The 15,713-nt window shown below is 44.4% G+C and overlaps 1 protein-coding gene across 2 annotated transcripts in view; it reads left to right on the top strand.

The window, feature by feature from the left end:
- Window positions 1-14,927, top strand: part of LOC148439472 (guanine nucleotide-binding protein G(I)/G(S)/G(O) subunit gamma-8-like) — a 95,355-nt gene extending 80,428 nt beyond the window's left edge. For both annotated transcript variants that reach the window (XM_088464705.1, XM_088464706.1), the window contains one exon: window positions 14,719-14,927. In XM_088464705.1, coding sequence (XP_088320831.1) covers window positions 14,719-14,847 — 129 coding nt within the window. In that variant the 3' untranslated portion in view covers window positions 14,848-14,927. The remainder of the gene's footprint in view (window positions 1-14,718) is intronic.
- Window positions 14,928-15,713: the final 786 nt, after the last annotated feature.

Raw genomic sequence — 15,713 nt, forward strand, 5'->3', positions numbered from 1 at the left:
ACATGGTGGAGAGAGGTAGAATAATGAGTGTGCAGGTAACAGTGACACATGGTGGAGAGAGTTACAATAATGAGTGTCTGCAGGTAACAGTGACGCATGGTGGAGAGAGGTACAGTAATGAGTGTGTGTAGGTAACAGTGATGCATGGTGGAGAGCCGTATAATAATGAGTGTGTGCAGGTAACAGTAACACATGGTGGAGAGCGGTACAGTAATGAGTGTGTGCAGGTAACAGTGACACATGGTGGAGAGAGGTACAATAATGAGTGTGTGCTTGTAACAGTGACACATGGAGGAGAGCGGTACAGTAATGAGTGTGTGCAGGTAACAGTGACGCATGGTGGAGAACGGTACTGTAATGAGTGTGTGCAGGTATTAGTGACGCATGGTGGAGAGTGGTACAGTAATGAGTGTGTGCAGGTAACAGTGACGCATGGTGGAGAGCGGTACAGTAATGAGTGACTACAGGTAACAGTGACACATGGTGGAGAGTTGTACAATGAGTGTGTGCAGGTAACAGTGACACATGGTGGAGAGTGGTACAATAATGAGTGTATGCAGGTAACAGTGACACATGGTGGAGAGTGGTACAGTAATGAGTGTCTGCAGGTAACAGTGACACATGGTGGAGAGTGGTACAATGAGTGTGTGCAGGTAACAGTGACACATGGTTGAGAGACGTACAAAAATGAGTGTGTGCAGGTAACAGTGACACATGGTGGAGAGAGGTACAATAATGAGTGTGTGCAGGTAACAGTGACACATGCTGGAGAGAGGTACAATAATGAGTGTGTGCAGGTAACAGTGACACATGGTGGAGATTGGTACAATAATGAGTGTGTGCAGGTAACAGTGACACATGGTGGAGAGCGGTACTACAATGAGTGTGTGCAGGTAACAGTGATGCATGGTGGAGAGAGGTACAATAATGAGTGTGTGCAGGTAACAGTGATGCATGGTGGAGAGAGGTACAATAATTAGTGTGTGCAGGTTACAGTGACGCATGGTGGAGAGCGGTACAGTAATGAATGTGTGTAGGTAACAGTGCCGCATGGTGGAGAACGGTACAGTAATGAGTGTGTGCAGGTAACAGTGATGCATGATGGAGAGAGTTACAATAATGAGTGTGTGCAGGTAACAGTGACACATGGAGAATGGTACAATAATAAGTGTGTGCAGGTAACAGTGACACATGGGGGAGAGAGGTACAATAATGAGTGTGTGCAGGTAACAGTGACACATGGTGGAGAGAGGTACAATAATGAGTGTGTGCAGGTAACAGTGACACATGGTGGAGAGAGGTACAGTAATAAGTGTGTGCAGGTAACAGTGACACATGGGGGAGAGCGGTACAGTAATGAGTGACTACAGGTAACAGTGACACATGGTGGAGAGCGGTACAATAATGAGTGTGTGCAGATAACAGTGACACATGGTGGAGAGAGGTACAATAATGAGTGTGTGCAGATAACAGTGACACATGGTGGTGAGAGGTACAATAATGAGTGTGTGCAGGTAACAGTGACACATGGTGGAGAGAGGTACAATAATGAGTGTGTGCAGGTAACAGTGACACATGGTGGAGAGCGGTACAATAATGAGTGTGTGCAGGTAACAGTGACACATGGTGGAGAGTGGTACAATAATGAGTGTGTGCAGGTAACAGTGACACAAGGTGGAGAGAGGTACAATAATGAGTGTGTGCAGGTAACAGTGACACATGGAGGAGAGAGGTACAATAATGAGTGTGTGAAGGTAACAGCGACACATGGTGGAGAGCGGTACAATAATGAGTGTGTGCAGGTAATGGCGACGCATGGAGGAAAGAGGTACAATAATGAGTGTGTGCAGGTAATGGTGACACATGGAGGAGGTACAATAATGAGTGTGTGCAGGTAACAGTGACACATGGTGGAGAGAGGTACAATAATGAGTGTGTGCAGGTAACAGTGACACATGGGGGAGAGAGGTACAATAATGAGTGTGTGCAGATAACAGTGACACATGGTTGAGAGAGGTACAATAATGAGTGTGTGCAAGGTATCAGTGACGCATGGTGGAGAGTGGTACAATAATGAGTGTGTGCAGGTAACAGTGACGCATGGTGGAGAGTGGTACAGTATTGTCTGCAGTTAACAGTGACACATGGAGAGCGGTACAATAATGAGTGTGTGCAGGTAACAGTGACACATGGTGGAGAGCGGTACAATAATGAGTATGTGCAGGTAACAGTGACACATGGTGGAGAGAGGTACTGTAATGAGTGTGCAGGTAACAGTGACACATGGTGGAGAGATAGGTACTATAATGAGTGTGTGCAGGTAACAGTGACAAATGGTGGAGAGCGGTACTATAATGAGTGTGTGCAGGTAACAGTGACACATGGTGGAGAGAGGTACAATAATGAGTGTGTGCAGGTAACAGTGATGCATGGTGGAGAGAGGTACAATAATGAGTGTGTGCAGGTAACAGTGATGCATGGTGGAGAGAGGTACAATAATTAGTGTGTGCAGGTTACAGTGACGCATGGTGGAGAGAGGTACAATAATGAGTGTCTGCAGGTAACAGTGATGCATGGTGGAGAGCGGTACAATAATGAGTGTGTGCAGGTAACAGTGACGCATGGTGGAGAACGGTACAGTAATGAGTGTGTGCAGGTAACAGTGATGCATGGTGGAGAGCGGTACAATAATGAGTGTGTGCAGGTAACAGTGATGCATGGTGGAGAGAGTTACAATAATGAGTGTGTGCAGGTAACAGTGACACATGGAGAATGGTACAATAATAAGTGTGTGCAGGTAACAGTGACACATGGGGGAGAGAGGTACCATAATGAGTGTGTTCAGGTAACAGTGACACATGGTGGAGAGCGGTACAATAATGAGTGTGTGTAGGTAACAGTGACACATGGTGGAGAGATGTACAATAATGAGTGTGTGTAGGTAACAGTGACACATGGTGGAGAGAGGTACAATAATGAGTGTGTGCAGGTAACAGTGACACATGGTGGAGAGAGGTAAAATAATAAGTGTGTGCAGGTAACAGTGACACATGGTGGAGAGAGGTACAATAATGAGTGTCTGCAGGTAACAGTGACGCATGGTGGAGAGCGGTACAATAATGAGTGTGTGCAGGTAACAGTGACGCATGGTGGAGAACGGTACAGTAATGAGTGTGTGCAGGTAACAGTGATGCATGGTGGAGAGCGGTACAGTAATGAGTGTGTGCAGGTAACAGTGACACATGGTGGAGAGAGGTACAATAATGAGTGTGTGCAGGTAACAGTGACACATGGTGGAGAGAGGTACAATAATGAGTGTGTGCAGGTAACAGTGACACATGGGGGAGAGTCGTACAATAATGAGTGTGTGCAGGTAACAGTGACACATGGTGGAGAGTGGTACAATAATGAGTGTGTGCAGGTAACAGTGACACATGGTGGAGAGTGGTACAATAATGAGTGTGTGCAGGTAACAGTGACACATGGTGGAGAGAGGTACAATAATGAGTGTGTGCAGGTATCAGAGACACATGGTGGAGAGCGGTACAATAATGAGTGTGTGCAGGTAACAGTGACACATGGGGGAGAGAGGTACAATAATGAGTGTGTGCAGATAACAGTGACACATGGTGGAGAGAGGTACAATAATGAGTGTGTGCAAGGTAACAGTGACACATGGTGGAGATAGGTACAGTAATGAGTGTGTGCAGGTAATAGTGACGTATGGTGGAGAGTGGTACAATAATGAGTGTGTGCAGGTAACAGTGACGCATGGTGGAGAGAGGTACAGTATTGTCTGCAGTTAACAGTGACACATGGAGAGCGGTACAATAATGAGTGTGTGCAGGTAACAGTGACACATGGTGGAGAGCGGTACAATAATGAGTGTGTGCAGATAACAGTGACACATGGGGGAGAGAGGTACAATAATGAGTGTGTGCAAGGTAACAGTGACACATGGTGGAGATAGGTACAGTACTGAGTGTGTGCAGGTAACAGTGACACATGGTGGAGAGAGGTACAATAAAGAGTGTGTGCAGGTAACAGTGATGCATGGTGGAGAGAGGTACAATAATGAGTGTGTGCAGGTAACAGTGACGCATGGTGGACAACGGTACAGTAATGAGTGTGTGCAGGCAACAGTGACGCATGGTGGAGAGTGGTACAATAATGAGTGTCTGCAGGTAACAGTGATGCATGGTGGAGAGCGGTACAATAATGAGTGTCTGCAGGTAACAGTGATGCATGATGGAGAGAGTTACAATAATGAGTGTGTGCAGGTAACAGTGACACATGGAGAATGGTACAATAATAAGTGTGTGCAGGTAACAGTGACACATGGGGGAGAGAGGTACAATAATGAGTGTGTTCACGTAACAGTGACACATGGTGGAGAGCGGTACAATAGTGAGTGTGTGCAGGTAACAGTGACACTTGGTGGAGAGTGGTAAAATAATAAGTGTGTGCAGGTAACAGTAGCACATGGTGGAGAGAGGTACAATAATGAGTGTGTGCAGGTAACAGTGACACATGGAGGAGAGAGGTACAATAATGAGTGTGTGCAGGTAACAGCGACACATGGTGGAGAGCGGTACAATAATGAGTGTGTGCAGGTAATGGCGACACATGGAGGAGAGAGGTACAATAATGAGTGTGTGCAGGTAACGGTGACACATGGAGGAGGTACAATAATGAGTGTGTGCAGGTAACAGTGACACATGGGGGAGAGAGGTACAATAATGAGTGTGTGCAGATAACAGTGACACATGGAGGAGAGAGGTACAATAATGAGTGTGTGCAAGGTAACAGTGACACATGGTGGAGATAGGTACAGTAATGAGTGTGTGCAGGTAATAGTGACGCATAGTGGAGAGTGGTACAATAATGAGTGTGTGCAGGTAACAGTGACGCATGGTGGAGAGTGGTACAATAATGAGTGTCTGCAGGTAACAGTGACGCATGGTGGAGGGTGGTACAATAATGAGTGTGTGCAGGTAACAGTGACGCATGGTAGAGAGAGGTACAATAATGAGTGTCTGCAGGTAACAGTGACACATGGTGGAGAGAGGTACAATAATGTGTGTGTGCAGGTAACAGTGACACATGGTGGAGAGAGGTACAATAACGAGTGTGTGCAGGTAACAGTGACGCATGGTGGAGAACGGTACAGTAACGAGTGTGTGCAGGTAACAGTGACACATGGTGGAGAGAGGTACAATAATGTGTGTGTGCAGGTAACAGTGACGCATGGTGGAGAGAGGTACAATAATGAGTGTGTGCAGGTAATAGAGACGCATGGTGGAGAACGGTACAGTAATGAGTGTGTGCAGGTAACAGTGACACATGGTGGATAGAGGTACAATAATGAGTGTGTGCAGGTAACAGTGACACTTGGTGGAGAGAGGTACAATAATGAGTGTGTGCAGGTAACAGTGACACATGGGGGAGAGTGGTACAATAATGAGTGTGTGCAGGTAACAGTGACACATGGTGGAGAGTGGTACAATAATGAGTGTCTGCAGGTAACAGTGACACATGGTGGAGAGAGGTACAATAATGAGTGTCTGCAGGTAACAGTGACACATGGTGGAGAGAGGTACAATAATGAGTGTGTGAAGGTAACAGTGACACATGGTGGAGAGCGGTACAATAATGAGTGTGTGCAGGTAACAGTGACACATGGTGGAGAGAGGTACAATAATGTGTGTGTGCAGGTAACAGTGACGCATGGTGGAGAACGGTACAGTAACGAGTGTGTGCAGGTAACAGTGACACATGGTGGAGAGAGGTACAATAATGTGTGTGTGCAGGTAACAGTGACACATGGTGGAGAGAGGTACAATAATGAGTGTGTGCAGGTAATAGAGACGCATGGTGGAGAACGGTACAGTAATGAGTGTGTGCAGGTAACAGTGACACATGGTGGAGAGAGGTACAATAATGAGTGTGTGCAGGTAACAGTGAAACATGGTGGAGAGAGGTACAATAATGAGAGTGTGCAGGTAACAGTGAAACATGGTGGAGAGAGGTACAATAATGAGTGTCTGCAGGTAACAGTGACACATGGTGGAGAGAGGTACAATAATGAGTGTGTGCTGGTAACAGTGACACATGGTGGAGAGCGGTACAATAATGAGTGTGTGCAGGTAACAGTGACACATGGTGGGGAGAGGTACAATAATGTGTGTGTGCAGGTAACAGTGACACATGGTGGGGAGAGGTACAATAATGTGTGTGTGCAGGTAACAGTGACACATGGTGGAGAGAGGTACAATAATGAGTGTGTGTAGGTAACAGTGACACATGGTGGAGAGAGGTACAATAATGAGTGTGTGCAGGTAACAGTGACGCATGGGGAGAGAGGTACAATAATGAGTGTGTGCAGGTAACAGTGACACATGGGGGAGAGCGGTACAATAATGAGTGTGTGCAGGTAACAGTGACACATGGTGGAGAGCGGTACAATAATGAGTGTGTGCAGGTAACAGTGACACATGGGGGAGAGAGGTACAATAATAAGTGTGTGCAGGTAACAGTGACACATGGTGGGGAGAGGTACAATAATGTGTGTGTGCAGGTAACAGTGACACATGGGGGAGAGAGGTACAATATTGAGTGTGTGCTGGTAACAGTGACACATGGTGGAGAGCGGTACAATAATGAGTGTGTGCAGGTAACAGTGACACATGGTGGAGAGTGGTGCAATAATGAGTGTGTGCAGGTAACAGTGACATGGTGGAGAGAGGTACAAAAATGAGTGTGTGCAGGTAACAGTGACACATGGGGGAGAGAGGTACAATAATGAGTGTGTGCAGGTAACAGTGACACATGGTGGAGAGAGGTACAATAATGAGTGTTTGCAGGTAACAGTGACACATGGTGGAGAGAGGTACAATAATGAGTGTGTGTAGGTAACAGTGACACATGGAGGAGAGAGGTACAATAATGAGTGTGTGCAGGTAACAGCGACACATGGTGGAGAGCGGTACAATAATGAGTGTGTGCAGGTAATGGCGACGCATGGAGGAGGGAGGTACAATAATGAGTGTGTGCAGGTAACAGTGACACATGGAGGAGAGAGGTACAATAATGAGTGTGTGCACGGTAACAGTGACACATGGTGGAGATAGGTACAGTAATGAGTGTGTGCTGGTAATAGTGACGCATAGTGGAGAGTGGTACAATAATGAGTGTGTGCAGGTAACAGTGACGCATGGTGGAGAGTGGTACAGTATTGTCTGCAGTTAACAGTGACACATGGAGAGCGGTACAATAATGAGTGTGTGCAGGTAACAGTGACGCATGGTGGAGAGTGGTACAGTATTGTCTGCAGTTAACAGTGACACATGGAGAGCGGTACAATAATGAGTGTGTGCAGGTAACAGTGACAAATGGTGGAGAGTGGTACAATAATGAGTGTGTGCAGGTAACAGTGACACATGGTGGAGAGAGGTACAATAATGAGTGTGTGCAGGTAACAGTGACACATGGAGAATGGTACAATAATAAGTGTGTGCAGGTAACAGTGACACATGGTGGAGAGAGGTACAATTATGAGTGTGTGCAGGTAACAGTGACACATGGTGGAGAGAGATACAATAATATGTGTGTGCAGGTAACAGTGACACAAGGAGAATGGTACAATAATAAGTGTGTGCAGGTAACAGTGACACATGGTGGAGAGAGGTACAATAATGTGTGTGTGCAGGTAACAGTGACGCATGGTGGAGAGAGGTTCAATAATCAGTGTGTGCAGGTAACAGTGACGCATGGTGGAGAGAGGTACAATAATGAGTGTGTGCAGGTAACAGTGACGCATGGTGGAGAGAGGTACAATAATGAGTGTGTGCAGGTAACAGTGACACATGGTGGAGAGCGGTACAATAATGAGTGTGTGCATGTAACAGTGACACATGGGGGAGAGAGGTACAATAATGAGTGTGTGCAGGTAACAGTGACACATGGTGGAGAGAGGTACAATAATAAGTGTGTGCAGGTAACAGTGACACATGGGGGAGAGCGGTACAGTAATGAGTGACTACAGGTAACAGTGACACATGGTGGAGAGCGGTACAATAATGAGTGTGTGCAGATAACAGTGACACATGGTGGAGAGAGGTACAATAATGAGTGTGTGCAGATAACAGTGACACATGGTGGTGAGAGGTACAATAATGAGTGTGTGCAGGTAACAGTGACACATGGTGGAGAGAGGTACAATAATGAGTGTGTGCAGGTAACAGTGACACATGGTGGAGAGCGGTACAATAATGAGTGTGTGCAGGTAACAGTGACACATGGTGGAGAGCGGTACAATAATGAGTGTGTGCAGGTAACAGTAACACAAGGTGGAGAGAGGTACAATAATGAGTGTGTGCAGGTAACAGTGACACATGGAGGAGAGAGGTACAATAATGAGTGTGTGAAGGTAACAGCGACACATGGTGGAGAGCGGTACAATAATGAGTGTGTGCAGGTAATGGCGACGCATGGAGGAAAGAGGTACAATAATGAGTGTGTGCAGGTAATGGTGACACATGGAGGAGGTACAATAATGAGTGTGTGCAGGTAACAGTGACACATGGTGGAGAGAGGTACAATAATGAGTGTGTGCAGGTAACAGCGACACATGGTGGAGAGCGGTACAATAATGAGTGTTTGCAGGTAACAGTGACACATGGTGGAGATAGGTACAGTAATGAGTGTGTGCAGGTAATAGTGACGCATAGTGGAGAGTGGTACAATAATGAGTGTGTGCAGGTAACAGTGACGCATGGTGGAGAGTGGTACAGTATTGTCTGCAGTTAACAGTGACACATGGAGAGCGGTACAATAATGAGTGTGTGCAGGTAACAGTGACGCATGGTGGAGAGTGGTACAGTATTGTCTGCAGTTAACAGTGACACATGGAGAGCGGTACAATAATGAGTGTGTGCAGGTAACAGTGACAAATGGTGGAGAGTGGTACAATAATGAGTGTGTGCAGGTAACAGTGACACATGGTGGAGAGAGGTACAATAATGAGTGTGTGCAGGTAACAGTGACACATGGAGAATGGTACAATAATAAGTGTGTGCAGGTAACAGTGACACATGGTGGAGAGAGGTACAATTATGAGTGTGTGCAGGTAACAGTGACACATGGTGGAGAGAGATACAATAATATGTGTGTGCAGGTAACAGTGACACAAGGAGAATGGTACAATAATAAGTGTGTGCAGGTAACAGTGACACATGGTGGAGAGAGGTACAATAATGTGTGTGTGCAGGTAACAGTGACGCATGGTGGAGAGAGGTTCAATAATCAGTGTGTGCAGGTAACAGTGACGCATGGTGGAGAGAGGTACAAAAATGAGTGTGTGCAGGTAACAGTGACACATGGGGGAGAGAGGTACAATAATGAGTGTGTGCAGGTAACAGTGACACATGGTGGAGAGCGGTACAATAATGAGTGTGTGCAGGTAACAGTGACACATGGTGGAGAGAGGTACAATAATGAGTGTGTGCAGGTAACAGTGACACATGGTGGAGAGAGGTATAATAATGAGTGAGTGCAGGTAACAGTGACACATGGTGGAGAGCGGTACAATAATGAGTGTGTGCAGGTAACAGTTACGCATGGTGGAGAACGGTACAGTAATGAGTGTGTGCAGGTAACAGTGACGCATGGTGGAGAGCGGTACAGTAATGAGTGTGTGCAGGTAACAGTGACACATGGTGGAGAGCGGTACAGTAATGAATGACTACAGGTAACAGTGACACATGGTGGAGAGTGCTACAATAATGAGTGTGTGCTGGTAACAGTGCACATGGTGGAGAGCGGTACAATAATGAGTATGTGCAGGTAACAGTGACACATGGGGGAGAGAGGTACAATAATGAGTGTGTGCAGGTAACAGTGACAAATGGTGGAGAGAGGTACAATAATGAGTGTCTGCAGGTAACAGTGACACATGGTGGAGAGCGGTACAATAATGAGTGTGTGCAGGTAACAGTGACACATGGGGGAGAGAGGTACATTAATGAGTGTGTGCAGGTAACAGTGACACATGGTGGAGAGAGGTACAATAATGAGTGTCTGCAGGTAACAGTGACACATGGTGGAGAGCGGTACAATAATGAGTGTGTGCAGGTAACAGTGACACATGGTGGAGAGAGGTACAATAATGAGTGTGTGCAGGTAACAGTGACACATGGTGGAGAGATGTACAATAATGAGTGTGTGCAGGTAACAGTGACACATGGTGGAGAGATGTACAATAATGAGTGTCTGCAGGTAACAGTGACCACTATGGATCAATAATAAGCTTACTTGCAATCAGACAAGCGCTTTATTGGCTTAATATGTGATGTCAGTTGAACTGAATAGATTGTATCCATATGTAATCTTGAGGATTAAAGTAGATTGACATTAATCCCTTATCTGCAGTAGGTGATTGTAATGATAAGGATACTAATATTGGCTCTCTATCAAATAGAGATATATCGCATCGTGATATAACATATATCCATTATCTATAGGCACTCAGGAGAGACGTAATTAATTATACAGTATTTTACGTAGTTAGTCCGATTAATAATGAACCATTGAACATTGTAAGATGGAATTAATGATTGTATTATATTGGTTTTATATATAAAATATTATATATATCCCGCTGCATCCAATCTAAGGATTGATAAAAGGTGTAGTGTGTATGTATGTATATGCTTTGACCATCCTCACTATACTATGTAAAGATTTATAGGCGTCTGTTAGACTATAGGGCACTGATTAGCGGGCACGTATGACTCGGCATTCAGATTTATTTATGAGACATTGATGTCAGTAATTAAGCTGAAGACTACTGTATGCACTGTAATATATTAATGATGCCTGCATTACCAATATAGGAAATTACATCAGTTACTCAGATACAGGACATATCTTTAATTTAGTATCTATAACTGTAAAAGGGTACAGTAGGTGATCTTTAGGATTGTGATAACAAGGATATTAATATTGGCTTCTCATAACCAGAGATATTACACCTTCTGACATAACATATGTCCGTTGTCTACAGACGCTCATGAGAGACATTAAACCATATTGAATTTGATGAAGTTAGTCCGTATAATAAAGTACTATCAAGTATTGTGAGGTGGTACTAATGATTGAGTTGTTTTCTGTTTTTTATATATAAATTAAAAATTATAAAAATGTAGCTGTATCCAATCTAAGGATTGATTAAAGGTTATGTTTTAAAAAAAAAAGAAAATTGGTATAATATGGTTCACTATTATTGTTGTATTTGGTGATTATGTAGAATTAAAAATTAATTAAATTTTAGGTGTTTGTCTTTGAGTGCCCCGTGATAGGAATACTTTTTCTTTTTTCTTTTATTGATATCTAATTTATTCCTGGGTGCACCCCCTCTTGGTGAGAGCTATACAGTAGCTATATAAATCCAGTAGGGGTAGGACAACATTATATTGTCATGATGGAGTACTAGGAGTCTGTGCGGATCTTTTTAACTCCTCGTTCTAATAAGGGGAGTGTAAGAACAGAATATGAGAGGATTAAGGCCCTGATTCAGAGCCGGACGCTCTGACCAGAGTGCTCGCTCTGAATCAGGGCCCTCCTCCATGAAAATGGAGCGTCCAAAAAGATGGTTGCGATGGTCTTGACCATCACGACCATTGGGCTTGCGCTGGAGACCCTGCGGTAGGGTCTCGCTGCCGCAAGCCCTGGAGTGATTTTGGCTCTATCAGAGCCAAAATCACTCCCACTGACATCACTAGTGATGTCAGTGGGGCCGGCTTCAGACGGTAGGCGTTCCCATGGGAACGCCTCCGTCTGGCAGGCACGCCCACCAAAGGGGGCGTGCTGTCAATCAACATCGACAGCACGCCCCCTTCGGTGCGAGACCCGGAGCGACAGCTTGGCTGTCGCAGTCCGGGTCTCGCGCATGCGCACGACGGAGCTCCCTCCGTCATGCGCATGCGCAGTGGGGAACATCGACCCACTGCGCTCGCGAGTGGGTCTGAATGACCCCCTAAGCTCTGTAAAGCTTTAAAGAAAATTAATTATTATCAGTATGTCATTTGTATAGAGAGATATTATGATCTGGTTTTCAGCTTTTATTGATAAATGTGTAAATGTTATGATTACTGCATTGTTCATTAACCGAATTCATCTTCAGCAGAACAGAGAGTCGCAGTAACATAAACTATGTAACTAATTAGTGTGTAATTCTGAGTATAAACAGAGATGTTATAGTGAAGTGAGTAATTGCTGGTGCATAGTTATCATTGTCATTGGTAGGTTACCAGTCTGATATTAAGGTATAACATGACACAAAGCCAATACTTACCATTCAGGGGTGATCCCAAGTCCTCTCCAGGTATAGCGTAAGAAAATCCAGGACTTGGGTGGAGGCGCTAAAGGGAAAGGAATATAGAGAGGTCTATTGTAACAAGTAAAGGAGAGAGGATACCTGTTACATGTAGATACAGTATGTAGTCCTGTTAGATGTATATACAGTATGTAGGCCTGTTAGATGTAGATACAGTATGTAGGCCTGTTACATGTAGATACAGTATGTAGTCCTGTTAGATGTAGATACAGTATGTAGGCCTGTTACATGTATATACAGTATGTAGGCCTGTTAGATGTAGATACAGTATGTAGGCCTGTTACATGTATATACACTATGTAGGCCTGTTACATGTATATACAGTATGTAGGCCTGTTAGATGTAGATACAGTGTGTAGGCCTGTTACATGTATATACACTATGTAGGCCTGTTACATGTATATACAGTATGTAGGCCTGTTAGATATATATACAGTATGTAGGCCTGTTAGATGTATATACAGTATGTAGGCCTGTTACATGTATATACAGTATGTAGGCCTGTTACATGTATATACAGTATGTAGGCCTGTTACATGTAGATACAGTATGTAGGCCTGTTACATGTAGATACAGTATGTAGGCCTGTTAGATGTATATACAGTATGTAGGCCTGTTAGATGTAGATACAGTATGTAGGCCTGTTAGATGTAGATACAGTATGTAGGCCTGTTACATGTATATACACTATGTAGGCCTGTTACATGTATATACAGTGTGTAGGCCTGTTACATGTATATACAGTATGTAGGCCTGTTAGATGTAGATACAGTATGTAGTCCTGTTAGATGTATATACAGTATGTAGGCCTGTTAGATGTATATACAGTGTGTAGGCCTGTTAGATGTATATACACTATGTAGGCCTGTTAGATGTATATACACTATGTAGGCCTGTTAGATGTATATACAGTATGTAGGCCTGTTAGATGTATATACAGTATGTAGGCCTGTTACATGTATATACAGTATGTAGGCCTGTTACATGTATATACAGTATGTAGGCCTGTTAGATGTAGATACAGTATGTAGGCCTGTTAGATGTAGATACAGTGTGTAGGCCTGTTAGATGTAGATACAGTATGTAGTCCTGTTAGATGTAGATACAGTATGTAGTCCTGTTAGATGTAGATACAGTATGTAGTCCTGTTAGATGTATATACAGTATGTAGGCCTGTTAGATGTATATACAGTGTGTAGGCCTGTTACATGTAGATACAGTATGTAGGCCTGTTACATGTAGATACAGTGTGTAGGCCTGTTAGATGTAGATACAGTGTGTAGGCCTGTTAGATGTAGATACAGTATGTAGGCCTGTTAGATGTATATACAGTGTGTAGGCCTGTTACATGTAGATACAGTATGTAGGCCTGTTACATGTAGATACAGTGTGTAGGCCTGTTAGATGTAGATACAGTATGTAGGCCTGTTAGATGTAGATACAGTGTGTAGGCCTGTTAGATGTAGATACAGTATGTAGGCCTGTTAGATGTAGATACAGTGTGTAGGCCTGTTAGATGTAGATACAGTGTGTAGGCCTGTTAGATGTAGATACAGTATGTAGGCCTGTTAGATGTAGATACAGTATGTAGTCCTGTTAGATGTAGATACAGTATGTAGGCCTGTTAGATGTAGATACAGTATGTAGGCCTGTTACATGTATGTACAGTATGTAGGCCTGTTACATGTATGTACAGTATGTAGGCCTGTTACATGTATATACAGTATGTAGGCCTGTTACATGTATATACAGTATGTAGGCCTGTTAGATGTAGATACAGTATGTAGGCCTGTTAGATGTAGATACAGTATGTAGGCCTGTTAGATGTAGATACAGTATGTAGGCCTGTTAGATGTCGATACAGTATGTAGGCCTGTTAGATGTAGATACAGTATGTAGGCCTGTTAGATGTATATACAGTGTGTAGGCCTGTTAGATGTAGATACAGTATGTAGGCCTGTTACATGTAGATACAGTATGTAGGCCTGTTAGATGTAGATACAGTATGTAGGCCTGTTAGATGTAGATACAGTGTGTAGGCCTGTTAGATGTAGATACAGTATGTAGGCCTGTTAGATGTAGATACAGTATGTAGGCCTGTTAGATGTAGATACAGTATGTAGGCCTGTTAGATGTATATACACTATGTAGGCCTGTTAGATGTATATACACTATGTAGGCCTGTTAGATGTATATACACTATGTAGGCCTGTTAGATGTATATACACTATGTAGGCCTGTTACTTTGTTTCTCTATTGTGTACAGAGCTCCTCATAAATAAATGCTGCTGCTAATAATAATTTGCGTCTCGTCTGTGTCTCAGGTGTCTGTGGTGGTCTCGGAGATTCTATCATTCTGCCAGTCTCATTCTCTCTCAGACCCGCTGGTCTCTCCGCTTCCATCTGCTGAGAATCCGTTCCGGGAGAAGCGACTGGTCTGCGCTGTCCTCTGATCGGACGTTATATAATTATTATCACCCCTCTCATCTTGTCCATTGTAATATCCACTGTATAATGTTACATGATGATTAAATGAGAACAATTAATCTTCACCCCTCTCTCTGTTTAATGTCATATCTAATGAGAGAGAGAGTTTCTGTGTGTATATATATAATATAATGTGACAAGATTCACATAGACCGGGTAAAATCCGTCAGTAGCTTTTATTGCTCACCACAGGCAGGTACCCAGGATACGGCAGTATCACAGGCAAGTACACAGGATACGGCAGTATCACAGGCAAGTACACAGGATACGGCAGTATCACAGGCAGGTACACAGGATACGGCAGTATCACAGGCAGGTACACAGGATACGGCAGTATCAGAGGCAAGTACACAGGATACGGCAGTATCACAGGCAGGTACACGGGATACGGCAGTATCACAGGCAGGTACACGGGATACGGCAGTATCACAGGCAGGTACACGGGATACGGCAGTATCACAGGCAAGTACACGGGATACAGCAGTATCAGAGGCAGGTACACAGGAGACGGCAGTATCAGAGGCAGGTACACAGGAGACGGCAGTATCACAGGCAGGTACACGGGATACGGCAGTATCACAGGCAGGTACACGGGATACGGCAGTATCACAGGCAGGTACACGGGATACGGCAGTATCACAGGCAGGTACACGGGATACGGCAGTATCACAGGCAGGTACACGGGATACGGCAGTATCACAGGCAGGTACACGGGATAGGGCAGTATCACAGTCAGGCAGGTACACAGGATGTGGCAGTATCACAGACAGGTACACAGGATGTGGCAGTATCACAGGCAGGTACACAGGATGTGGCAGTATCACAGGCAGGT

Source organism: Taudactylus pleione, unplaced genomic scaffold (assembly GCF_031769625.1).
Source record: "Taudactylus pleione unplaced genomic scaffold, aTauple2 ptg001760l, whole genome shotgun sequence".
NCBI classification, from domain to species: Eukaryota; Metazoa; Chordata; class Amphibia; order Anura; family Myobatrachidae; genus Taudactylus; species Taudactylus pleione.